Genomic DNA, 25,850 nt, shown 5'->3' on the forward strand with positions numbered 1-25,850 from the left:
GGCCTGGATAAGCTATTCAATTGCAGTGGGTCAGTTTCCAATCTAAAGTAGAGCGTAAGGAAGGTGAAACTAAACAGTTATCAGATGGGGATGGGCAGCTAAATATGATACCCTCATGCCATAAGGGGACCATGTGAAGAACGAGAGAGCGACCCCTTCATCTTGCGAGGAACAGTTGGTATCCTGACAGCTGGGGGTTGGCCTTACCTTGCTCTATGGCAACACAGGTGGAGCAACCAGTAACATGTTTTTTGAGCCGCAGCCTCAATAAGGAAAACACAGCACCGAATAGCGAATAAGACAGCACTGTGATACCCGGAGGCTGGAGATTGTTTCAGGATGGGTGTCAGCAGTTAGCCCTTAACGGCGCTGCACACGGTTAATCACCCGTAAGTTAACCCTACCTGTGTGCCGCATAACATAATGCGAATAAACTTGTGACAATTTTTTTTTTCCACAAACGAAATGTAGTCTGCTTTATTTTAGAGATGCAACTGTATGTTTGTCACAAAAGGTATTGTGTGTTAAACGTTGCCACATACTAGAGGGGCTAGGGGTGGAAACGCTAGGAGGTCAGCGTACAAGGACGTATATGGCAAAGTCATTCATTAACAGAGCACAATGTCCAGAACTCAAACAAGATGAATACTAGCTCTACAGGGAAACGGTTCCCATATACAAATGCCTTTGTTGAAACAAATAAAGTAGCAGGTTCGGATCAGTCTACTCGAAGCACGTGGAGAATCAAGCAGATAAATTGCAAAAAGGAGCGGAGTGGGATGGTGTCCAGTGGTTAAACTACCGAAATTAAACACGAGGAACCATGTTCGAAGGCGGTCTTCAGCTCAACAACCTGCGATTCAGTACCTAACAAATACAGTAACATAGTCGGGCTCTGTCGTAGAGCGCTCCAATGCCCATAGGCCGGGTTAGCGCTATATAAAACATAAGCAAGGTGAATAAAACAAAACCAGAAATGTGTGTGGTTAGATTAACAGAGTCACGAACATCGTACCCCTTGTGAAATTTGGCTCATGATTGGGAAACTTAAGTAAACAATGTGCATTAAAATGTCACTTTCAGTATAAGCCGGCCACCATTAATCCTCCACCCTTCCACCTCTGCTACGGTCTGCAGGCTGGCATTGCGAACGTGCAGAAGTACACAGATCCAAGCCACCTCCCCCACGCCTGCCTGCTACTGCTTCCAGTAATGTAGTTTCAGGCTGCAATCCACCTTCTCAACGTCTGCCTGATAATGCGACTTCCAGTAAAGTCGTTTCAAGCAGTAATTAATACCGTTCTGAGGTGGAGCTACTCTAAGTAGTCAGGAAGCAAGCACGGGGGTCCCAGCAGTAGAAGCCACTTGGACGCTCGTGCATACGCTGACAGTTGCTTTCGATTCACCGCTCGCACAGTCTCGATGCTTCTAAATGAGTTAGTTACCTCTGCTCGCGCCGTTACCGCTGCCATTCTCCTAAGCAGGCTCCGAGAGGCCATCATTCTACCGTTGGCTGGCGAACGGGATTGTCTGGGTTTCTGGGAACAGCACTCGCCACTGCCTAAATTTCACGCCGGAGAAAAACCTAGCCTGCTCTCAGGGGCAGTACAGCCACCTCCCCCTTACATTATCCGCTACCCCCCACCCGACGGCGCCCTTTGCCTTCTGCCGTCTTCCAGTGTACGGAAGCCGAGAGAGCACAGTATATTCTGCCTAAATACAAACACAGCGTAAACTGTTGTCAAATCCCTCATTAACACGGGGAGAAGACTGACCCGATTTTATTGTGCAAATAGTTACAGTGTAAATATGTTTAAAATACACCCTACTAGGAATATTGGTTACACTGTAACCAAAGAGCGAAACGTACTCGAAAGCTTCGGCAGTCAGCATATTAATTGTTTTTTTTTAAGGCTGGCTAGAGAGCTGCCATTTATTTACCTTGAATCACCACCTTTGCTCGAGACAGTAAAACTGCATTTCCACCAAGAAGTAGTTTGAAACACCCACGACCCTGCTGGGGAAGTATCTTTACTTTGTTCATATAATGCTGCAGACCTGGGAACAACAGGCTGCATTATGGTGGAAAAGAAGAGAGAACAAAAAAAACGCATTAACAAACTCAGTAAATGTAAACATGGACAGGGGAGCGGGCAGAGGAGCGGATTCATAATTTATGTATTTATTTATTTAATGTTATTTTCTATAGCGCGAACATTACCCGAAACTGTCAGAGTGCTTTACAAAAGAACCAGTTGCGATACATAAGGATTTAGGATTTCATGAGTTACATAAAAGATACAAACAGGAAAAAAATGTGCAAATGTACAAGTTGTAAAGTCACATAGGGAAGAGATACAAATAGAAGCAATTGCAAATGTACAAGTTGTAAAGTCACTCAAGGAAGAGATACAAATGGATAAACTCTAAGAATCACATAGAAATGGTAGTGAGTACAAAGGTCTACTACATATACTAGTGGTTAGAGTTATCTCTATATACATATATATACAAATAGTAGATTTTCTCAGGATTCCATTTTACCAGCGATTCGGCTTGGACAAGTATATATCACATATTTACAGAGTGAAAAGAGAAATAAAAATAAATAAAAAAATTAAAATAAAAAGGGGTAGAGAGCGGGAGAAGAGTTGGAGGCTGAGATTGGTGAGAGGAGAGAGGGGGACCTGAGGGGGAGAAAGAGATAAGGCAGTCCAGCGTAAGTGAAATGTCTGAAGGTCAGCAGGATGGAATCCAAGGGATCAAAGGAGAGGACAAGAATCAACAAAATGGCGGACCTGGATCTTGGACATCGACGGAAACCATCTCAACATGGCAAGATGCACCCAGGGCAAGAGCGACAACAGGAGAGGGTCCAAAATGGTGGGGCACACGCGAGTTCCAGTTTTTTTAGAAAGAAATTCAGAGGCAGAATTTATTTAGGTCAAATGCATGGTGCGAGTGCAAGGATCTGAAGGCAGCCAGGATTTCTGAACTGTTTCCACCGAGCCTAAAAAACACTGATCATGCTTGCGCATAGTCCAAACTTGGAAACTTCCAGAATTAGCGACGGCGGGCTGGCTTCTGTGACCCTGGGATGAGTGCGAGACATACATTATGCTGTGTGCTCACTGAGCTTTGTAATTTGATTGTGACTTTTAAATGGTGCCGGCTTAGAAACGTAAGGGCTGAAGTAAGGTAATCAAACTTTCAGGTGCCTGTCAGAGGTTGAAAGTGCATGAGCAGTACCTAGGTCTTTTTTATGAAACATCACCTCAAATGCAGACAAGGATACCAGATATTAGGAAAATCCACGTTTGTGCAAGCGGGGCCTCACATCTTTCTGTTGTGGGCTGGGTCCTACGTGTGACAGACCGGCCCTGGTGTTTACACTGATGCTCTGCATACTGATCTCATTGATTGACTGCTGGCAGGCAGCAAGGAGAATCTAGGGGGGCCAGTGTAGGCAAAGACTGGCTAAGGCCTCTGTGTTTTAGTAGCTCAGCTAACTTGCTATGGCTGTTATTAAGTAAACCGAATGCTTCAATTATATTGATGTTCTTGACGAATGCTTCAATTATTCTAAGCTACCTGCACCCCTGGCCTGTAGTGTACTAAGTCTGAGAATTGTGGAGTCACACATTCTGACTCTGCCTGTTTTTCAGTTGCCTGCTGTTAGTGCACTTTAGTTAAATGACTGCTTAGAGTTTCTTGTTGCTCAAATGGGTGCAATATTTTTGATATTTATATGTTTCCCTCATCTTCATCGCATGATATAGCCTGCGATAAAGTGTCACTCATAGTTGTTGAAATGTCACTCATAATTTCACTGAAATTATGAAAATGTCACATTGCATTCTGAAACCTTGGCAGCTATGCCTTATGCAATTAACAGATACATTTATTTCAAAAGTACTTCCATGTGTTGGTTGCACTGCTGGAAGGCATGCTATATTGGAGTATGAAATTGAAGCCTCGCCCACTCTCCGCCCATATTTTTAATTGGCTTGTGTCATTGTCCTTCCTAAATGCTGGCTTCCATTCGTTGTTAGGCTTGTTAGTACTGCCTTGTCTGCATTTGTTACCTCCCATAAGGACTGGACTTTTTACTTGTCTGCTTCATCTTGGCTGTGAGCACTATTTTGTTTAGCGATTTACCCCTATTCCACCCACTACGTCGCAGCACGCTGTCCGCTTTTACTTTATTTAATAATGGTGGCCTGCTTTAACTACAGCAGCTGCGTTATTTTCTTTATTTTAGCAGCAGGACCGCAGTCCGTTTTAAGTATTGCGGCTGCACTTATTTATTTATTTGCTTGTTTACTAGCACTCATGCAGTCCTTTCACATTCATGGATGCCGGGACCCCTTCTTTAGACAAACCGCATCTAAAGAAAGGTGAGTGGCAGCTATTAAAGTGGAAGCGCGGCATGAGCGCTTTGACAAAAAATATAAATATCTGTTTTCCCCATTGGCGAGACATGTTGGTATTACCAAAGCTAGTTTATTGATGGAATACTCAATTGGTTATGGTGTCAAGCCAAGGATCAAAGCTGTATGCCTAATCAGTTTATTATGACAAGTTACAGTAAAGTAGTAGCCATGACATATTTATTGTGAAAAGCATATGTTAAAGCAAACAGGCATGTAACAGTGGCTTGTGTATGCACTTGTAATCTTACGACTATAATTAATGGTTGCTTTGTGGGAAAGCATATGCTCAATATAGCAGGACTAAGTTGGTTGTGGTGCAGGCCAGTGACAAAGGCAATCAGCCTGAGTGGATCACTGTGAAAAGTTGTGTCCAAAGCCATAGTTCTGATCTTTTAAAAATGACAAGGAGAGTAGGCTTGGCTAATTTATTGGAAAAAAAACATTTGTTAAAGTCTATAAGCCTTTATTTGAAGTGCAAGTACACTATGTTACAGACTGTAGAGCTGTATTTTGCTACATGACACCTCACATATTACTGTAGTAGGGAAAGGTCACCTCCTATTATAAACTCACACGTTAGAACTGTGATAATCCTTGTTAGCCCCTTTTGGGAGAGGTTGTGTATTTTTTTGCCAACTATACATTTGTACATATTTACAATTTTATAATTGTACAATACATGTAGACTGAAGTTGTTGCAGGGATTTTGCACAAAAACAGAACTATGCGCAGGAATATGGGACCTTGGAGTATAGGGATTGAGTATTTCTACCACCTTAGTACCCACAAACCCTGGACCAACTAGCTGTAGTGTCTCACTGGTTCTCCTACTCACTCACAGAGAAAAAAATGATTAGGCACCCCAGAACAAAACACTCCCAGATCGGTAACAAGACAAACCCTTTAGCTCATTCTCTTGTACTTGTCCAGAATACGATCTGGCGGAGACACAAAACAGTTTAAAATATATTTATTTTAACTAACGTGCCCTAACATGCAGTATATGTGCCACAACAAGCAGGAAAATGTATAGTACAAATATTGTCAGTATAGCAGTCAGTCCATAAATCATGAAGGGAGATGTCATCATAAAAAGACAACAGAGAAAGGACTATAGTGCCTAACCCCCCTTCCCTTTCTAAGAAGAAGTATTATTATATAATAGAAGATCTCTGGGCTTTTGTCATCATAAAAAGACAATGGAGAAAGGACTATAGTGCCTAACCTCCCTTCCCTTGCTAAGAAGAAGTATTATTATATAATAAAAGATCTCTGGGCTTTGTCAGCAGACCCCATACCTTAGCCTATAGATGGTAGACCTACATCATAGGTGCTCTTCTCCCTGGAAAGGTCCCTCTCCAAGTGTGTCTCACCCATTCGTGTACCTCACTAAAAAACTCAAGTACGCTGTCCAAACAACAGCTGCGTCAGTATGTTATGTCTAAGGACTAAGGACTGGCCAGAACCAAATAATAAGGGGTATTGTTGTTCGACCTTGCACATAATGTTCAGTCAAAATCCCAGGAACATGGGGGGGGGGGGGGGGGGGGGGGGGCTTAGCAAGCCCTCATAGCAGACGTGTGCTGAGTGAGCCCCGCCCAGCCTCGACTTAATCCTACATCATCCTGCTTCTACAGTCTGTTTCTGTGCCCCAAAGTTTCCCTGCAGACTTCATGAACTAGTGTTGTACACCTGGACCGAGTTCAGGCCCGTGGCGTGGCCTGTGTGGTGTCGATAAAAAAGCAGGGCCTGCTGGCGGCGTAACCTCGCGGCCCTGTGTGAGGCCGGGAAGTCGAGTGGGGCATTGCTTCTGTCTGCTGCAGCTGAGCCGGCGCGCTGCATAAGTGAGGCGGATCAATTCCTGGCAGGGCATCTCCCGCGGGGGTTGGCTGCCCCTCCGCGTCTGCAACATTTGTAGGGTGGGCTACGCCGATCTGTGGCTATGTCGGGCAGCAACGGTGAGGCACGGGGAGTGTGAGCGGCGGGGGCAGCTTGGCTGGGTCCCAGACCGTGCTGGTGTCAGTGGCCCTTTTGGGTCCCAACGAGTGAGTGCTTTTCTCCTCCCGCCCAGCACTCTCCTCACTTTGGCGGCTGGCCGGGCCACGCAAACAACCTCGGGCCCTCAGAGAGTGGTGCCTATTATCTGCCTGGATTGTAGTGCGCTCTCCTGGCGCTGGTGACTGGTGGGCCGCTTGAACTGTGCTCCCCTACTTTTGCTGCTCCTAACTGGATTGGACGGCCTCTCATACCCGAACGGTGGTACGCTGATCACTTGCAGGACATTGTCCAAGGTGGCAGGGTGTGCTGTCCACCGTGATGAGAGATAAGCCAGTGGGAGGTTTGGCCAAGCAGAGCATGATCGACAAATTTACAGGCCCTGGGGTCTCTGCTGCGGCATCCGGAGGGACTTATGGCACTGTGCCCGACAATGCCGCCCTCATGGCTGCCATCACCCAGTCCAGTGGTGTTCATGCGCCAAAATTGGGGCAGTTGGATCGGACGTCACGCTGCTGCGGGAAGACCTGTGGAATGCAGTCGCACGCATCACTGAGACCAAGACAAGGATTTTGGGCGTGGAGGATGTCGTTGCTACCCCGCAGTGGCGTGTGACTTCTCTGGAGACCACCCAACGTGGCCTTGCATCGACAGTGGAGGACGCCGAGGAGAGAGATCGGCGCAACAATTTATGCTTCATTGGATTTCCGGAGGGATGTGAAAATGAGGACATGGTGCACTTCCTCACTGAGTGGCTGGAGGGCTGACTACCCTCTGGGTCATTATCCAAATGTTTTGTGGTGGTGTGCGCCCATAGGGCCTTGATGCATAAGCCCCCACTGGGGGCTCGCCTGAGGCCCATCATTGCCAAGCTACCTAATTATCATGACCAGGACGCTATCCTGAAGCAGGCTAGGGCCAAAGAACTGCTATTATTTGACAACGCCTGTATCCTGATCTTTCCAGACTATACAAAACAGGTTCAGCAGTGGAGGCAGTCTTTTATGGCGGCCAAGGCCCGCCACTGAGAGCTCAAACTCCCCTATGCTTTGCTTTATCCAGCCAGGCTGCGAGTGGTGTATCGGTCCCGTACCCACTGCTTCGACACACCAGAGGAGGTGTTCCTATGGACAGACGAGACAGTACGACTACGTCCCCACTCACTGCCAGGGAAGGAGTCTGACTCTTCCTCAAGCGGGCGGCCCAGAACCAGCCCAAATCGAAGGGGAGGGTAGCAGGCGCTCCAGGTCCAGGCGGCGCTCTCAGTCATGTGGTGCGTCCTCTCGGGCTGGATTGGACTCGCACTAGCATGCGTCAGCAGACTAGCCGTAAGAATTGAGTATGGTCTCAAGGTCCCTAATCTGCTGCTTCGACCGGAGAAGAACAAAAGAAGGCTGGTATCTCTGTGGGACCTTAACGAACAGAGAGAGGGTCAGCTGACAATGAGCAATGAGTTGGGGATCCATTGGCGGGTGAGGGGTGGGACCTCCCATTGGGGTGAACCTGCTCTGCCTGCCTCAACAGGTACTTCACTGTTATTGAGGTATAGGGTGAAAGGGGGGCTGTTGGGTTGTGTTAGGGGTTTTTTGTTCCTTGTTTGCACTGTCTTACATCAGCCAGAGTCAATTTGCCCCTACTGTATAATGTCATCTGTGTCATTGGCCTATATGGAGCCCTCCAATGGTAGCTATGTTGGTTAGTCCACAAGATCCCTCTGGGTCCCTTCAGATACTTAGCTGGAATGTTAGAGGGGCGCTTGACAAGATCAAACATGGGGCTATTCTTAAACAGGCAAATCGCGCCCACGGAGACATTCTAATGCTGCAGGAGACGCATCTCATGGGGACGAAGGCATTGTGCTTTCAACGTTTTGGTTATATACAAGTCTTCCATTCAGGGTTTGTGAGGGGGTCCCCGGGGGGTTGCAGTCCTGATCCATCGCCGGGTTTCCTACACGCAAGTTAAGACATGGGGGGACACCCATGGCAGATATTTGTTCTTGCAGGGTTCAGTGAGTGGAGAAACTGTGGTGCTGGGGAGTGTATATGCTCCCTGCCCCTGTCCTGGGGGTTTGGGGAGAGACTAATGACCCTGTGGGCAGATATACCGGATGGCCTGGCAGTTGTGGGTGGGGACTGGAACAATGTGATGGATGCGGCCAGAGATCGGTGGAGGCCTGTGGGCTCACTGGAGGCCTGTCGCCCCACTAAACTTTACTCCCTTGAGACAGGCCTTGACTGGGTGGACACTTGGCGTAGGTTACATGGCACAATACAGGGATACACCTATCTCTCGGCGGTACATGACTCATATTCTCGCCTTGACTATTTATTTGTCCCGGGGCGGTTGATAGTAGGGTGGTGGCAGCTGATATCCTTGCACGGGGGCTTTCAGACCACTCGCCGGTGACCATCACTGTACAGGCAGGAAGGGCTCATGGGCCTTTTAGGTGGCGCCTTTCGGCCTGGAACCTCCAGAAGGAGGTCTATAGGGAACGGATGGAAGATGCCATTGATCAATATTTGCCATTCAATGTCGGTTCGGTGAAGGGGGCCGAGCCTTTTGTGGGAGGCAATGAAGCCCATAATCCACGGGGTAGATATTTCCTTCTGTGTGGCAGCCCACAGAACGAAAAGGGAGTTCCTCATACGAACGGACGCAGAGCTTCTTGGGCTGGAGGCAGGCAGTAGAGAGGAGGGGGGGTGACAGGCTTGCCGCCAACTGCTGCTAGCGCAACAGGGCTATTCGCATCTTCTACTGGATGAGGTCCGCTAGGCATGGTTGGTACCCTTAGCAGGATCTACCAGTGGAGGGATAAATCTAACAAGCTGCTGCATGGACTGTGTCAGGGGTCATTTCGCCCCCAGGCTCTCCCTGTTGTTGTGGGACCGGACGGGACACCCATTTCCGACCCCTCAGCTATTGCTGAGAGCTTTGCTATGTATTACGCAGATATCTATGCCCCCAAGGAATTCTTTAAACAGTATTTCCTGCAGTTGGGTTCCCACTATCACAAAGTGGTGGAAGAGGCCAGGGAACGGGGTCACCTGCCCAGTGATTGGAGATATGCGGAAGTGGTGGTGTTCCAAAAGCCTGGTAGACCTCCCGACCACCATGCATCGTATCTCCCTATCTCCCTCTTGAATGTTGAAGCCAAGATTCTGGTTAAGGCGTTAGCTAATCGTCTCCGACCACATATTACTTCCTTAGTCTAGCCCGATCAGGCCGGGTTTATGCCCCAATGGGCGACCCGTCACAATATTCATCGGGCGCGTGTTGCCGTTGCGACCGTCCAGGAATTGGGGGAACGGGCAGCGTTGTTGCTGGTGGATATGGACAGGGCATTTGATTCTCTAAGCTGGGTGTACTTATTCACACTGCTGCACAAGTTGAACATAGAGCCTTGTTTCCCGTCATATCTAACCCTACTATATGCAGATCTTACCGCATCTGTGCATGTGGCGGTCTCCGTCTCCTCTATATTCTCCATTTGGCGGGATACAGACAGGGGTGTCCATTATCTCCCTACTTGCTCGCATTAGCGATGTATCCCCTTGCTGCCTGGGTGCGGATTGATGCTCGAGGGACCGGTCTTGAATGGGCCCACGGGCTGTCATATCATATCGCCCTGTACGCCGATGATGTGCTGTTCTCCCTCACTAATCTGGATAGGATGGGACCGCAGCTGCTATGCACCATGCAGATTTTTGGGGAGAACTCCGGCCTATACATGAACCCTCCGGAGTCCATCCTCTGGGTCTTGGGCGATAGGGGTGAGGTTGGTTCCTGGGCATCTTCCGTGAAGGTGCTGCCTGTGGAGATGAAGTACTTGGGAGTGTTCCTATCGGATACTCCTATCACATCCTGGGATAGGAATTTGGTGCCTGAATGGGATTGTGTACGGGGTGATATTAGAACCTGATCTCAAATGCCCCTGTCTATGTATGGCCGGTCGTCCATTTTCAAGATGGTTTCAGTCCCGCGCCTGCTGTACCAATTGCAAAATCATCCTTATCCGATTCCCCCTAGGTGGTTCCGTCAGGTTAATCCGGCCCTGTGTGAGTTTCTCTGGGATGGTGGAGTGGCGAGGGTGGCCCTGCGGACTTGCTTTCAGTCTACATACTGTGGGGGGTTGGTGACCTCTGATATCTTGTCGTACTACATGGTCTCTTATTTGCTTGTCCTTAATGTATGGTGGTATGGGGATAGAACGGATCCGGCGTACGTTGTTGAACGAAGGTGCATGGGGGAACACACTTTGCATACAATTCTTTACTCTGCGCAGTTGAGACGCTCCCTGCCGTCTGCCACGCGGACTGTTTTCCAGATCTGGAGACAGGCGCTATGAAGGATGGGTTGGCGGAACAGGTTGACCCAGGAGACCCCTCTTTGGCATAATGGGCGCCTGCCACAATTGGCGGCTCTGCCTGGATTCTGCAACTGGGACAATATCGAGATTTCCACCCTGGGCGATGCTATGTGGGAGCCTGTCTTGAAATCCTTTCAGGACATACAAAAAGACTTTCATATGCCGAAAACCCAATTTTTTAAATATTTACAGTTCTGGCATGCCATTTCCCCTAGCTTGGAGGGGCTGGAGATGCTGGCAGAGTTCACTTCCGTGGAGGCCAAGGTGTTTATGGGAGACCTCCAAGATCACAAGATCTCTAAAATATACCAGGCCTTAGTTACACATAGCTCCCTTTCACTGCAGCATCTTAGGGAGACATGGGAGGGCGATGTAGGCCTGATGGAGGAGGAAGACTGGACAGAGGCCATGGCCTCTCCGCGAGGGGCGGCTATTGCAATGAGCCTAGGGCATATCCAGTTCAAATATCTCCATTGGGTATATTATACCAGGGTTAGGTTGTGGAGGGTGAGCTTGGTGGCTTCCCCTTTGTGTCTCCTATGTGAACATGAGGATGGTACCCTGCTTTATACTGTCTGGCACTGCTCTGCACTGGCGTGCTTCTGGAGGGGATTGTTGGCTTGCTGAAGTATTGGGGTGGGTCCTTCTTTGTTCACCGAAGCTGGTTCTCCTCCATGTCATGTGGAAAATGATTATTTTTCGTAGTTTATGTCCCATCATACACCCTCTCAGTCACGTCCCCGAGCCCATCATGTCGGAAACGAGCAAACGAGCACACGAGCAAACCCGATCACGCGCACACAAAGTTGCACACGCAGTCTCCTTCCTCTAAAATTCAAAGGTACATTCTTATGGTTAGGGCGACTCCGAGAAACAGCTTCTTCACTCAAACTGTATATTCCTATGGTTAAGCCGATTCCGAGAACAAGACCCCCCCCCATTTGTAATCATTTCCCTATAATCGGGCCGATTCCGAGAAATAGGCCCCGTTTTGCTAAACCACGACAACCAATTCCGAGAAGAAGAGCCCCCGAATGCTGAAACACGACAAACAGACATCCTGTCACGACCATCTCTCTCTTATCTAAGGAACCAGCCTAGGGTTATTTCTCCACATTTCTGCTTCTCTCGTGCTTCCTCATTTATTCATGACGCAGCCTCATCTCCTCTGCCATGTTTCCTCTTTTTCATGACACAGCCTCTTTTTCCTTTGTCATGACTTCTGTTTGATTGCAACATAAGACACGTGCCTGCATTAAAGGGAAGCTCCTTCCTCTTTTTCTATGCGAAGAGTGTATAAATACTATGTTTTCTGTGAATAAACCAGAGACCCTTCCCGATCCTCCTCAGGTGACGGAGCTCTCCCTTAACTCGAGTTACTGAATAAAGACCCTGAATTCGAACCACCACGGACTCTGCTCTTCATACTTGACGTTATTGATATTATAGAAATTCCGATCAAGGTAAATTACAAAAATATTTACCACAGCAAATTGGCGCCCAAACAGGAACTTCCCTTTCTCCCCACACGCCGGTGATGCGGACCCAAACCGGTCTCTTCAAGACATCAACGGACTTCAAAGGAGTGCACGCTGCAGGGTGTTCCTGCATGAACTCCTTCGTGTCCGAGAGAGGCTGTACCGAGGTCTGAGCATCCATACGAGGTGGTGAGGACGACAGCGGAAGTCTCGACCCAGAGCCCGAAACCTGTGAAGATTGCAGAGTCTGAGGTCTTCTGAAACCCGACCAGTCCCTGTCCAAGAGCGCTGCGTAATCAAGTATCCAGATCTTCGAGGTCTTCAAGTTCTCTGCACCTCGGTGAGTACTGCTGGGAGTGTATCAAGATGGGTTCTAATTTTCAGAGCACGGTCAAGACGGGTTCTAGGTTTCTAGAAAATGGTCCATTTGTACTCTGATACTCAGAGTATATCAAGTTTTTTCAAGTGTAAATTTTATTTGTATTTAATACAATGCCATTGTTTTCTAAACTGTGTAAACTTGGTACCCGGAAGAGGTTACTGGAACAACATGTACCAGTCCCCCCAAAGGATACTCCAGGTTATTTAATGTATACAAAGTACGGCCTTGGTGCCATCTTATACTTAGATCTTTGGGAGAATTACACTCAAGATTTAGACATTGCGATCAGATGGCCAAAGAGTGGCACATGGGATTTGAATTGTATTATGGCAGTTGAAAGAAAATGTTGGGAAAAGAAAGCAAGATCCTCGATGTTATAAAGTATAGAACTATGGCGAAAAGAAGCACATCGAAAGGAACATAAAGAACAAGGGAAAGTTGAGAAAGCACAGAGAATGTCAGAAGAAAGTAAGATAACGATGTTACAAGATCAGAATGATGAAATTAATCTTGAGCAAAAGAGAAGGGAGGTCTCGGCCTACATAACGGGTATGTATTCTGTCCTTTCTCCAAAGACAGGGTCCGAAGTTAGCACAGACTCTAGTATCCCTATGGCACCTCCACATCCTAAGGTTCCTCCTGTACCCGACGATTTTATTACTACTTACTTAATGGAAACTCCTCCTGCTTATACCAATCAAACAACAGCCAGACGAATAGCCACCCAGACTGAAACCATCTCTGACACCTCAAGCGGAGTTCCACCCATGTTAGAATGTGATTACGACCCGATCCCAGGGGAAGGTTCACAAGCGGATATCTCCCTTCGCCTATGAGAGGCTCTAGAAGGTATACGGGAGGTACCGAATGTCACAAATTGCCTGAACAAGATTTACGAGGCTCTTCAAACAGGAGAAAATTTAGAAGCCCTACCAGAAGCTATTAAAAATAGACCCATAGCGCATAGAAAATGCCTCTCATGATTCATGATCACTTGTTTTATCAGAATGATAGCTAGTGCAGGAAAAAGAGTTCCTGATCATTTATTACAACGAGATCAAGCAGTGGTTGCAGGTAATTACAATAAAATAAAATAAATAGATCTTTTTATTCCACTCTTTACAAGCAAGGTTTCTGATTCCCATCGAAAAGACACCCCTACTCAGGAAACAGAGAATGAGAGTACAGATAGGGAAGAAGAAACTGCCTTTCAAGGAGCAGTACGCTCCCGTATCCTTCGTTCCCAGAATAGTGGACAATTCAAAATTAAAACGAAGAAATTGTCAGCTCCTACAGATAGGTTGTTCCAACGAACACCAGAAGCTCTAGATGATTGGATGGACGACAAACCTCCACTCACTACCCAAGAAAAAGAACTAGCTCGATGAAGCACCCATTGGGTATCTCAATACTCTATGTATGACGCTGATATAGTCGCTCAAATGTTTTATCGATCTAGCATCTCAGAGGCTAGCAAGCATCTATATGGTTCAACACCTCATTACGATGTATGAAGACACTAGTTGCCCGCCCAAAAAGTTACCTTCTCTCTTACGAGACTGCTTAGAAGGGAGGTGGGTGGCCAGGGGACAAGAGTTCCTTAATATCTTCCTTAACCTACGACAGCGATATATTCAATACTTTTCAGACAGTTATGACGCAAATCCCCATCACTATGACCAAGGACAGTTCCCCCTCCGAGAATTACACCCTGTTGTAGATTCTGCAGGAAAGTTACAGCAAACATTTGTTTACACTCCCTTGACAAAACTAGAAATACTAGAAATGAAGAAAATGGTCCCTTCTCATGAAAAGGATCCTTCGGGTTTCCATAGGGAACTCAAGGATATTCTCCAAATGGGTTCCTTTACCTATAAAAATCTCACCATTCTCCTTAAAGTCCTACTGCGTTAAGGGACATATGACAAATTAAAGGGAAAAGATTGGGAGGTAGAAGGGAAAAAGATAGCATGGACAGCTTTAGAGACAGAAGAAAATACTCGTGCTGCTGGACAAGGCTTGGGACCTCTAGTCCTAGAACTCCCTCGCCTTCTCCCTAAAATACTCTCCCAGTTGCTGACCACTAAGAAAGAAGATTGGGATGCTATCTCTGCATGCAAACAGAAACCATATGAGGATATAGGGGACTATTATACAAGGTTAGAGAAATGTTTTCTCATCAACAGCGGCCTCTCCTCAGGTGGAGACGCCTATAGTCGATTATTTGTCTCCAAATTCGTAGAGAATGCCTTGCCTATGGTTAGAAATAGAGTACTGAAGGTAGAGAGTACTTGGCAAGCAAGCTCCCCTTCACAAGCACTTCAGATGCTCCAATATCACCAAAATAGAATTAGAGATGAACAAGAACAAGAAAAGAAAAGAACAAAGGATACTAAAATGAAGGTATTGGTAGCACAGACTAATACAATCCAACAGACCCCTAAACAACCTCAAGTGTCACAAGAAAAAGTTACTTGCAATTATTGCAAACAGCCAGGTCACTTTGTGCGTGACTGTCCAGTATTACAACATAATATTGCCACTGGGAAGACCCAACCTCGTAACTATCCCCCACGACCCTCTATTCCCACATCAGCTCCTCCAACTGATACCAAAGCTGCCACCCAACTCTATCAGTACCCAGTGTCATCCTATCCTGAATTCCCCTCAATTTCATGAGACAGATGGGAGGAACACGATAGTCGCCCACTGATCCCGGTCCCGGTTGACCAAAAGGGTCCCTATGTACATGCTAAACTCTTGGGTAAAGAAACAAAATTTCTAATAGACACCGGGGCCAGTAGGACGACAGTACAACACAACGAAGTTCCCAAGGTAACCATCTCTGGCTCAAATAGTATTTCCTTGGGTTTCTCAGGTACACCAGTCATTAACAAAGTTTCTGAACCAGTATCACTTCAAGTTGGTCCTCTTACAACATCCACTGATTTGGTACTTACTAAGTCATGTCCCGAAAACTTACTCGGCATCCAGACGTTAAAGGAACTGGGTGCTGTGATATGCTATTCCCCGGAAGGAATACGACTATTCCTCAGAGATTTTAAAGGTAATTTCACCACACGAGAATTAGACGTCAGACTAAGAGACATTCCTGCTACATTATGGGCTACAGATCCGACTGACGTAGGAATCATGGACATTACACCACACATGGTCACATTAAAAGAAGGTGCTGTCCTACCTCGTGTCCGACAATACAAGTTACCTCCAGATGCAGAACAAGCCCTCATCCAGATTATCAATGACTTAATACAGAAAGGAGTAGTCAGAGAAGTACCTTCCATCATATGTTATTCACTAGTCTTACCAGTAAGAAAGAAAACAGATGACGGTGCACCACCAGTTGACAGACTAGTAGTTGACTTACGTGAACTCAACAAACTTGTGGTACCACAGTACCCTTTGGTCTCAGACATCAGCACTCTGCTAACAGCTATAGATCCTGATGCAACACATTTTACAGTTATTGACCTTAAAAATGCTTTCTTCAGTGTACCCATTCATCCAGATAGTCAGTATCTATTCGGATTCTCACTACAAGGTCGTAGTTTCTGTTTCACAAGAGCTCCTCAAGGGTACACAGAAAGTCCCAGTATCTACAGTCCGGCACTTAAAAGACAGTTAGACGACATTGTTATGCCCTCTAATACGACATTGCTACAATATGTTGATGACTTACTGATCACTGCACACTCCGAACCGGAATGTGAACAAGAATCACGAATTGTCCTAATGTTCCTTGCACAACATGGCCACAAGGTGTTAACCCTCTAAATTACAATTGTGTTTACAGCAGGTGGCCTACCTGGGACACCTGCTGTCAAAGGAGGGTAGGGCACTCACACCTGAAAGAATTCAACTCATTTTTAACATTCCTGTCCCTAAGACACAGAAAGAAGTCCGTGCTTTTATTGGCCTGACGTCCTACTGTAGACAGTGGATTCCCCAATTTACATACTTGGCCAAACCCGTGATACAGTTAACGACCACAACCTCTTCCCCATTGCCATGGACACCTGATCATACTTTTGCTTTTGACACCCTTAAACAAGCATTATGCTCTGCACCCGTCCTAGCTACACCCGATTATGCCAAACCTTTTGTCCTCTTTGTCACAGAATGGGAAGGTACAGCCTTGTCAGTACTCACACAAATACAAGCCAACAAACATCGTCCCTGTGCTTATTTTTCTAGCACTCTTGACCTAACTGCCTGTTTGAAATCTGTTGCAGCTACAGCTCTAGCAATACGACAAAGTGATTCCATAGTACTAGGACATTCTCTTGAAGTACAAGTTCCACATGCAGTAGAACTACTCTTGAATAGGACACAGACACAACACTTGACCATAGCCCACCACACAGGTTACGAAGTCACCCTGCTCCAACCCCACATCATCATCAAAAGATGCAATATCCTCAACCCAGCTACGTTACTGCCTACTGTTCCAGTTGACAATCAGATTCACGACTGCTTAGAGGTAGTCGAACTAGTCAAAAAACCGTGGTCTGATCTTACAGATGTCCCTCTAAGTACACCAGAACACACACTGTTTGTAGACGGTTCCTGTATGCGCCTCCAAACAGGCGAGCTTTCAGCAGCTTATGCTGTCACTACAGAAAACACAGTCCTCTTAGCAGCTAGAATATCCGTACATTCAGCACAAGCAGCAGAACTAATAGCTCTCACACAAGCATGTGAGTGGTCTAAAGGAAAACGAGTCAACATCTACACCGATTCGCAATACGCGTTCGGGGTAGTCCACAATTTCGGCATCCTGTGGAGAGAGAGAGGTTTCCTAACCTCTCATGGAACAAAGATCCAACATGGAGATCTTATCCTCCAGCTATTAGAAGCAATACACAGACCCACAGAAGTAGCTATACTAAAATGCAAAGCACACACCAAAGTCATAGACTCTATCACTAGAGGTAATGCTCTGGCGGACACCACAGCTAAACATGCTGCCCAGACAGGAACACTAAACACCGAAACCATCATTAGAACTGTCTGTCCAGTATCGATCCCACCAAAGATGTAGTAGACATCCAAAACCAAGCCACAGAGACCGAAAAGAGAAAATGGGAAGAAGAGGGAGGTTCACACACAGATCAAGGTTGGGTAACAAAAGACAAGTCCAAATGGTTTCTCCCTGACATAATGGTTCCCGTAATGATAGAAACTGCCCATGGTCCCGCCCATCTAAGAGAAAAAGGAATGTTAGACAGTCTGAATTTGATATGGCACAACAAGCATCTGCGTGCAGCAGCCAAACAAAAAGTACGAACCTGTATGATTTGCTGTCAGTTCAATCCCGGGAAAAGTGTATCAGTTGAACAAGGAGGGTTCCATCCTCCAGATCACCCCTTTAAAGTCCTCCAAATGGATTATATCCAAATGGAAAGATGTTGAGGGTACAAGTATGTCCTCGTAGTAGTCTGTACCTTAACCCGATGGACTGAAGCTTACCCTGTCCCAGACTACGGCGCCCAAATGACAGCTAAACAATTGGTGAGGGAATTTTTCCCTAGATATGGGTTGCCCAGAGTTATCTACTCTGACAATGGACAACCATTCTCCTCTAAATTAATGGAAGCAGTCTCCTTACTGTTAGGATACACCTGGAAATTTCACTGTGTTAGACATCCCCAAGCAGCAGGTCTCGTCGAACGACACAACCAGACATTAAAAACCAAGTTGGCAAAAATATGCGCTGACAAGCAAATAGACTGGGTGACAGCCCTTCCAGTTGCCCTGTTCTACATGCGAATGGTGGCACATTCTGGGACGGGCCTGTCACCCTATGAGGTCACATATGGGAGACCTCCAAATATCTGGGGTGTCCCATCTCCTAAAAAGCTAACTGATATCGATGCAAATGTACTGACAGATTACTTGGCTTCTTTGATGTCTGCACCACGTTCTTGCCGTTCACAGGTTGCTGCAGCCTTTCCAGACAAGACCACGCCCGACGAGCACTTCCTTCAGTCTGGCCAATGGGTGCTCGTCAGAAATTTTGACCGAACCAGCCCTCTGGAAAGAAGGTGGACGTCTCCCAAGCTGGTGCTGCTCATGACAGGACTGCCGTCAAAGTCGAAGGACGAAAAGGATGGCTCCACGTGAGCCACTGCAAGCCCTTCTACGGACCAACTCCTTCGGACGCTGTTGCTGATTCCGAGACCAGAGACACTAAAACATCAGACTTTAAAGACACTGAAACGACAGACTTTATTTCACCCCTTCCAGAACTTTTGCCCAAAGAAGAGTACAAATCACGGCTGCGATCTTATCCAAAACAGACTTGAGACATTGCGCCTGACCTCGGCCTACCAGTGGCTATTTAAGCCCAAGACGGACGCTTGGTGAAGCGGCTGCTGGGAAGTGTCCGGTCAGTGGCGCATACTTTACTCAGACTGAGCAACCGAAATCATGAAGACAAAGACTTATTGTGCGAAATAGTCACAGAACAAAGTTTCCATTTTCCTTTCTATCGTGATTCTTATTTTCTGCATCATGGCTTGTCTAGGTTGGTTCCTTCATCTAGCTTTTCCACTTTCTTCCCCTACGCTTTTGAACAACACTGCTATGCATTCACACGTAGATCTTGCCCCGCATCTCGAAAGTAGGAGAAAGGAATTCTTGAATAGCACATTCATCTCCACACTCCATCAACACCAACTAGTTATCAACAAAACCAACTGTTGGGTCTGCGGCTTAATGTCACACTCCGTACACAGAGGTATGCCTTTTATCCCTCTCCCTTTCGGCTATGCTGGATCTACCTTTGCTCTCTCGATAATATTCTCCGCCTCTGTTAGAAACATCCCTGAGACCAAGACCAAGAACACTAGTACCTGGAACGAGATAAAAACAAAGACTGTGCGCGCTGTTCAAAAGATGGTAGATTTCACCGCAACATGGGGACGAGCAGATAATAGTGAAAATACCAGTTATTCCCTCTTTAACGATACTACCTCCTTTAGAGAAACATTTTCAGTTCGGAAGAGACAAACAGAGCAGGGAGGATAGGCTGTGCCTCATAAGGGCCTGTTTTGTGTAAGAGGTAAGGGCAAGGGTCAGAAGATGGGAGACAGTGAGTGTAATAAGATGTACACCCTACCTGATTTAAACTTCCCAACAATGACCACCTCCCCCAACACTTATTTTATTTGTGGACCTCACACACGTACTTGGCTACCTCAAGGCTGGTCCGGGAAGTGCTACATTGCATTTCTCCTCCCCCCTACCTACACTGCCCCAGCAGATTATCATCTAAGTGATCCTCTCACCATGATTAATAGACGGCGAAGGGGGGGTCATAGATGCTGAAGACGCAGTGGATCAGGAGGCTGGGGATTTCTTCAAAGGAATCATCCCTTTCTGGGGGCCCATGATCAATAGCCGCCACATAAGACAACTGACTCGTGTAGTCCAGGGAGCCATAAACGAAACAGCTGGTGCATTAAGTAACATCACCGCTGAGATGGCTTCCGATAGACTCATGACGTTACAGAACCGTATGGTCCTAGATATCATATTAGCGGACCGTGGTGGCGTATGTGAACTGATCGGATCCAGCTGCTGTATATACATTCCAGATAATGCTCCCTCAGTATATTCTGCCATTTCCCGCCTTCATGTACTTTCAAAGAAACTAGATGCAGACACTGCTGCCTGGTCCCTGACGGGATGGCTCTGGGGCCTCCTGTCCTCTTGGGGATGGAAGATCCTTACGATAATAGGTCTTGCTCTAGCCATTCTCTTCACCTGTTGCCTCTGTATTCAGTGTGGCCCAGCTCTCTGTAGTTTCTGTATCACTGCCTGCATTCCCAAACCCCAGTCCAGAAAAAAGGAAAGGGAAAGAATCATGTTACAGGAACAAGTAGACGGCCTAATGAGTATAGAAGTAGACTAAAAAGAAGAAGAATTTTAAAAGGGTATATTATGGGACAAGGAGGGAATGTGGAAAATGACTATTTTTCGTACTTTATGTCCCATCATACACCCTCTCAGTCACGTCCCCGAGCCCATCATGTCGGAAACGAGCAAACGAGCACACGAGCAAACCCGATCACGCGCACACAAAGTTGCACACGCACTCTCCTTCCTCTAAAATTCAAAGGTACATTCTTATGGTTAGGGCGACTCCGAGAAACAGCTTCCTCACTCAAACTGTACATTCCTATGGTTAAGCCGATTCCGAGAACAAGACCCCCCCATTTGTAATCATTTACCTATAATCGGGCCGATTCCAAGAAATAGGCCCCGTTTTGCTAAACCACGACAACCAATTCCGAGAAGGAGAGCCCCCGAATGCTGAAACACGACAAACAGACATCCTGTCATGACCATCTCTCTCTTATCTAAGGAACCAGCCTAGGGTTATTTCTCCACATTTCTGCTTCTCTCGTGCTTCCTCATTTAATCATGACGCAGCCTCATCTCCTCTGCCATGTTTCCTCTTTTTCATGACGCAGCCTCTCTTTCCTTAGTCATGACTTCTGTTTCATTGCAACATAAGACATGTGCCTGCATTAAAGGGAAGCTCCTTCCTCTTTTTCTATGCCAAGAATGTATAAATACTATGTTTTCTGTGAATAAACCAGAGACCCTTCCCGATCCTCCTCAGGTGACGGAGCTCTTCCTTAACTCGAGTTACTGAATAAAGACCCTGAATTCAAACCACCACGGACTCTGCTCTTCATACTTGACCTTATTGATATTATAGAAATTCCGATCAAGGTAAATTACTAAAATATTTACCACACATGGATGGAATTGGGGGCAATATCTACATGCGCCATCTCATGCTCTCGGGATTTACCCTAGCTAAAAGGGATATTGCCAGGGCCTGGAAGGCAGCAGTGGCACCCTCTGTCTCTGCCTGGAAAAATGGGCTGTACTTCTGCATGGGTCTGGAGACCCCTATCTTTGTGGCCAGGGCGTGTCCTCAAAAGCACTTTAAAATTTGGAAGAGCTGGGTAGATTACCATGGCTTGGAACTAGAGCCTGCTCCGCTGGCCAGACACCTTGACCCGGTATGATCTTTTTTTGCTATTGAGCGGCAGAAAAGTCGCTACCTAGGGGATGACACATCACAACTGTATAAATGAGGCTAATTGCTCTGATTTGCTGCTCTGGAATGGATGATAGTGCGATGGGGGTGGGTTGGGGGTTACAGTTCTATGGTTAGTTAATGTTTCATTTGTATTGCTTTTAATTTTCTCCTGAATACACATGAAAACGGTCAAAGTCAAAATGATGTATGTTGATGCTGCAGAAGATCCTGGCTGATGACGGCTGATAGCCAGAAACCGGTCCTAGGATGCTTGATTCCGGTACAGGGAAGACATTGCTTGGCAGTTTCGGGCTGGACTGTTCCCATGAGGCACAGGGTCAAGGCTGATTTGCATATGGCCATGACTGAACTGGGGTGGTGTCGTGAGCAAAAAAACGATGGATTTAGGCCCTACTGGGGTGAATGTATGACATTGTTCTGCATTCTGTCCATCAACTGTTCTTTTTGCAGAAGTTTCTGGGGCACAGAGCTCTGCCGCCGATTACCCCGCCCCTTTTTCTCTTCTGTACCCTCCCCGCTCCCGCCTCCCAGCTGCTCCGCCCACCCGCGCACTTGGCCTTATATGGAGACCGTGCGACGCAGGTGAGTGTGACCCACTTGTGGGACACCCCCGCGCCGCACGGCCACCAGCTGCTGCATGTGCCCCATTGCCCTGCCTAAACTGCCTCGCTGCCTGCCTCGCTGCCGCTGACCACGCCCCCTCCTCCGAGCGGCGTGGTCCGTGCTCGCCTGCCGGCTGCCTTCGCTTTTGATTGCTTTTGGTCTTGTTTTTGCTTTCCATTTGTGCTTGTCTCTTTGTAATTTTGTGTTAACGTTTTCCTTCCTGTTTGCCCGCCTACCTCGCCGCCCTCCGCTCTCCCTCCCCGCTTCCCGCCACCGCTGATTACCCCGCCCCTTTTTCTCTTCTGTACCCTCCCCGCTCCCGCCTCCCAGCTGCTCCGCCCACCCGCGCACTTGGCCTTATATGGAGACCGTGCGACGCAGGTGAGTGTGACCCACTTGTGGGACACCCCCGCGCCGCACGGCCACCAGCTGCTGCGTGTGCCCCATTGCCCTGCCTAAACTGCCTCGCTGCCTGCCTCGCTGCCGCTGACCACGCCCCCTCCTCCGAGCGGCGTGGTCCGTGCTCGCCTGCCGGCTGCCTTCGCTTTTGATTGCTTTTGGTCTTGTTTTTGCTTTCCATTTGTGCTTGTTTCTTTGTAATTTTGTGTTAACGTTTTCCTTCCTGTTTGCCCGCCTACCTCGCCGCCCTCCGCTCTCCCTCCCCGCTTCCCGCCACCGCCGATCACCCCGCCCCTTTTTCTCTTCTGTACCCCCCCCGCTCCCACCTCCCAGCTGCTCCGCCCACCCGTGCACTTCGCCTTATATGGAGACCATGCGAACGCGCAGCGGTCACGCGCAGCGGGTGCGCTGATTGTGCGCCGAAGGCGCGCCAAAGGTAAGCCCGTCTGCGACCGGATCGCGACCAGCGCCAGGACCCCTGGCCCACGAAGACCCCGACCTACCCACCTGACGTACTCCGCCGCCACCCTCATCGCACTCAACACCGGCCGACTCCCAGAATGCCACCAAGCCACACCACGACGCACCCACGGACCTTTCAGCTGCCACGCCTGCAAATTCACCTGCACCCGGACCTGCCTCGCACCAGCACCCGCCAAGTCGAACACCAGCAGCACCCACCTCAAGTGCATCCTGCTCAACACCCGCTCCGTCCACAGACACGCCATCGAACTCTGGAACCTCCTAGACGCCACAGCCCCTGACTTTGCCTTCCTCACGGAGACCTGGATGAACGCCTCTTCAGCTCCCGACATCGCCATCGCTATCCCAGAGGGCTACAAGATCGTCCGGAGGGACCGCAACGCCAACCAGATGGGAGGAGGCATCGCCATCATCCACAGGAACACCATCCGTCTCACGACCAGCACCGACAACACCCTGACCACCGCCGAACACCTGCATTTCCAGATCCACACCGACCCGAACACCACCCTCAGAGGCACCCTGATCTACCGACCCCCGGGACCACGCACACAATTCAGCGAGGACATCGCCGACTTCGTCAGCCCGCATGCCCTCCCCTCCGCTGACTACATCCTCCTGGGGGACCTCAACTTCCACCTGGAGAACAACAACGACCGCAACACCAGCACCCTGCTCGACAACCTCGCCAATCTTGGACTCAAGCAGCTGGTGTCCACCCCCACCCACCTCGCCGGACACACACTCGACGCAGTCTTCTCTTCCAGCACAGACATCGACTTCAGCCACGCCACAGAGCTTCAATGGACGGACCACAGCTGCGTCCACTTCACCTTCAAGAGAACGACGACCCACCACCACCAGCAACAGGCCGCCCGCAGAAGCTGGAACAAGATCACAGCAGACCAGCTCGCCACCTCCCTGAGCCAGCACCCTCCTGCCAGCTCAGCGAACCCCAGCCAGGCCGCCGACAACCTCACGAAGTGGATCAGCATCTGCGCGGACGAGCTCGCCCCGCTGAGGACCCCGCCCAGCAGACCCGGCAGCAAGAAAGCCCTGTGGTTCACCGACGAACTCAAGAGCTCCAAGAAGAACTGCCGAGCCCTCGAGAAAGTCTGGAGAAGGGAACCTACACCGGACAACAGGACCACCTTCAAGCTGGCCACCCGGAAGCACCACCAGCTGATCCGCGCCGCCAAGAAAACTGCATTCAAGGACCGGCTGGACAACAACGCACACAACTGCAAGGAACTCTTCAACATCGTGAAAGAGCTATCCAACCCCAGCGCAGGAAACAACGACATCACCCCATCGCAAGACCTCTGCAACTCCCTCGCTTCATACTTCCACAACAAGATCGCGGACATACACAACAGCTTCAACAACCAACCAACGCACACCAAGACCGAACAACCACCCCCCACCACCACCCTCCACGCCTGGACCCCGATCAGCACCGAAGACACCATCCGCACGATGAACTCCATCCACTCCGGATCACCTACCGACCCCTGCCCTCACCACGTCTTCAACAAGGCCGACGCTGTCATCGCACCCCACCTGCGAGACATCATCAACACATCCTTCGACACCGCCACCTTCCCTGAGAGCTGGAAGCACGCCGAACTCAGCGCTCTACTCAAGAAACCCACAGCGGACCCCACCGAACTCAAGAATTACCGCCCCATCTCGCTCCTCCTGTTTCCAGCCAAAGTCATCGAGAAGACCGTCAACAAGCAGATGGCCGCCTTCCTCGAGACGAATGGATCCCTCGACCCCTCACAGTCCGGCTTCCGAGCCAATCACAGCACCGAGACCGCCCTCATCGCCGCCACCGATGACATCCGAGCCCTGATGGACAACGGAGAAACAGCGGCCCTCATCCTCCTAGACCTCTCCGCGGCATTCGACACTGTCTGCCACCGCACCCTAGTACAGCGCCTCAGCAACGTCGGAATCCAGGACAAGGCGCTGGAATGGATTATCTCCTTCCTCGACGGAAGAACACAGAGAGTCCGCCTACCACCGTACAAGTCAGAGGCCTCCGAAGTCATCTGCGGCGTCCCTCAAGGATCCTCTCTGAGCCCCACCCTCTTCAACGTCTACATGAGCCCCCTCGCGGCCATCGCACGCCAACACAACCTCAGCATAATCTCCTACGCCGACGACACCCAGCTGATCCTCTCCCTGACCAACGACCCCGCCGCCGCCAGAGCCAACCTGCACGAAGGGAATGAAAGAGGTAGCCGAGTGGATGACGACCAGCCGCCTGAAACTGAACTCTGACAAGACGGAGGTCCTCATCCTGGGCTCTTCACCCTCCGCCTGGGACGACTCCTGGTGGCCTCCCGCCCTGGGCTCCGCACCCAAACCGACAGACCATGCACGCAACCTGGGCTTCATCCTGGACTCCTCCCTCTCCATGACCAGGCAAGTCAACAACGTCTCCTCGGCGTGCTTCAACATCCTACGCATGCTACGGAAGATCTTCTGGTGGATCCCCACCGAGACCAGGAAGACCGTCACCCAGGCCCTCGTCACTAGCCGACTGGACTACGGCAACGCCCTCTACGCCGGTACCACCGCCAAGCTCCAGAAGAGACTCCAG

General features: G+C 48.8%; 1 protein-coding gene across 3 annotated transcripts in view; it reads right to left on the minus strand.

Annotated features, from left to right (window-relative positions):
• The window catches only part of LOC147727604 (protein NipSnap homolog 3A-like), a 281,171-nt gene that overhangs the window by 147,787 nt on the left and 107,534 nt on the right, over window positions 1-25,850 (minus strand). Inside the window, exon 1 of one of the 3 annotated variants that reach the window (XM_086961639.1) lies at window positions 1,446-1,711. The exons of the other annotated variants lie outside the window; for them this stretch is intronic. Within the exon in view, the coding sequence (XP_086817765.1) occupies window positions 1,446-1,502 (57 nt within the window). The 5' untranslated portion in view covers window positions 1,503-1,711. Of the gene's footprint in view, window positions 1-1,445; window positions 1,712-25,850 lie in introns of those variants that run through there. 3 annotated transcript variants of the gene reach the window in all.

The sequence above is a fragment of the Lissotriton vulgaris genome, chromosome 3_1 (assembly GCF_964263255.1).
Source record: "Lissotriton vulgaris chromosome 3_1, aLisVul1.2, whole genome shotgun sequence".
NCBI lineage: Eukaryota > Metazoa > Chordata > Amphibia > Caudata > Salamandridae > Lissotriton > Lissotriton vulgaris.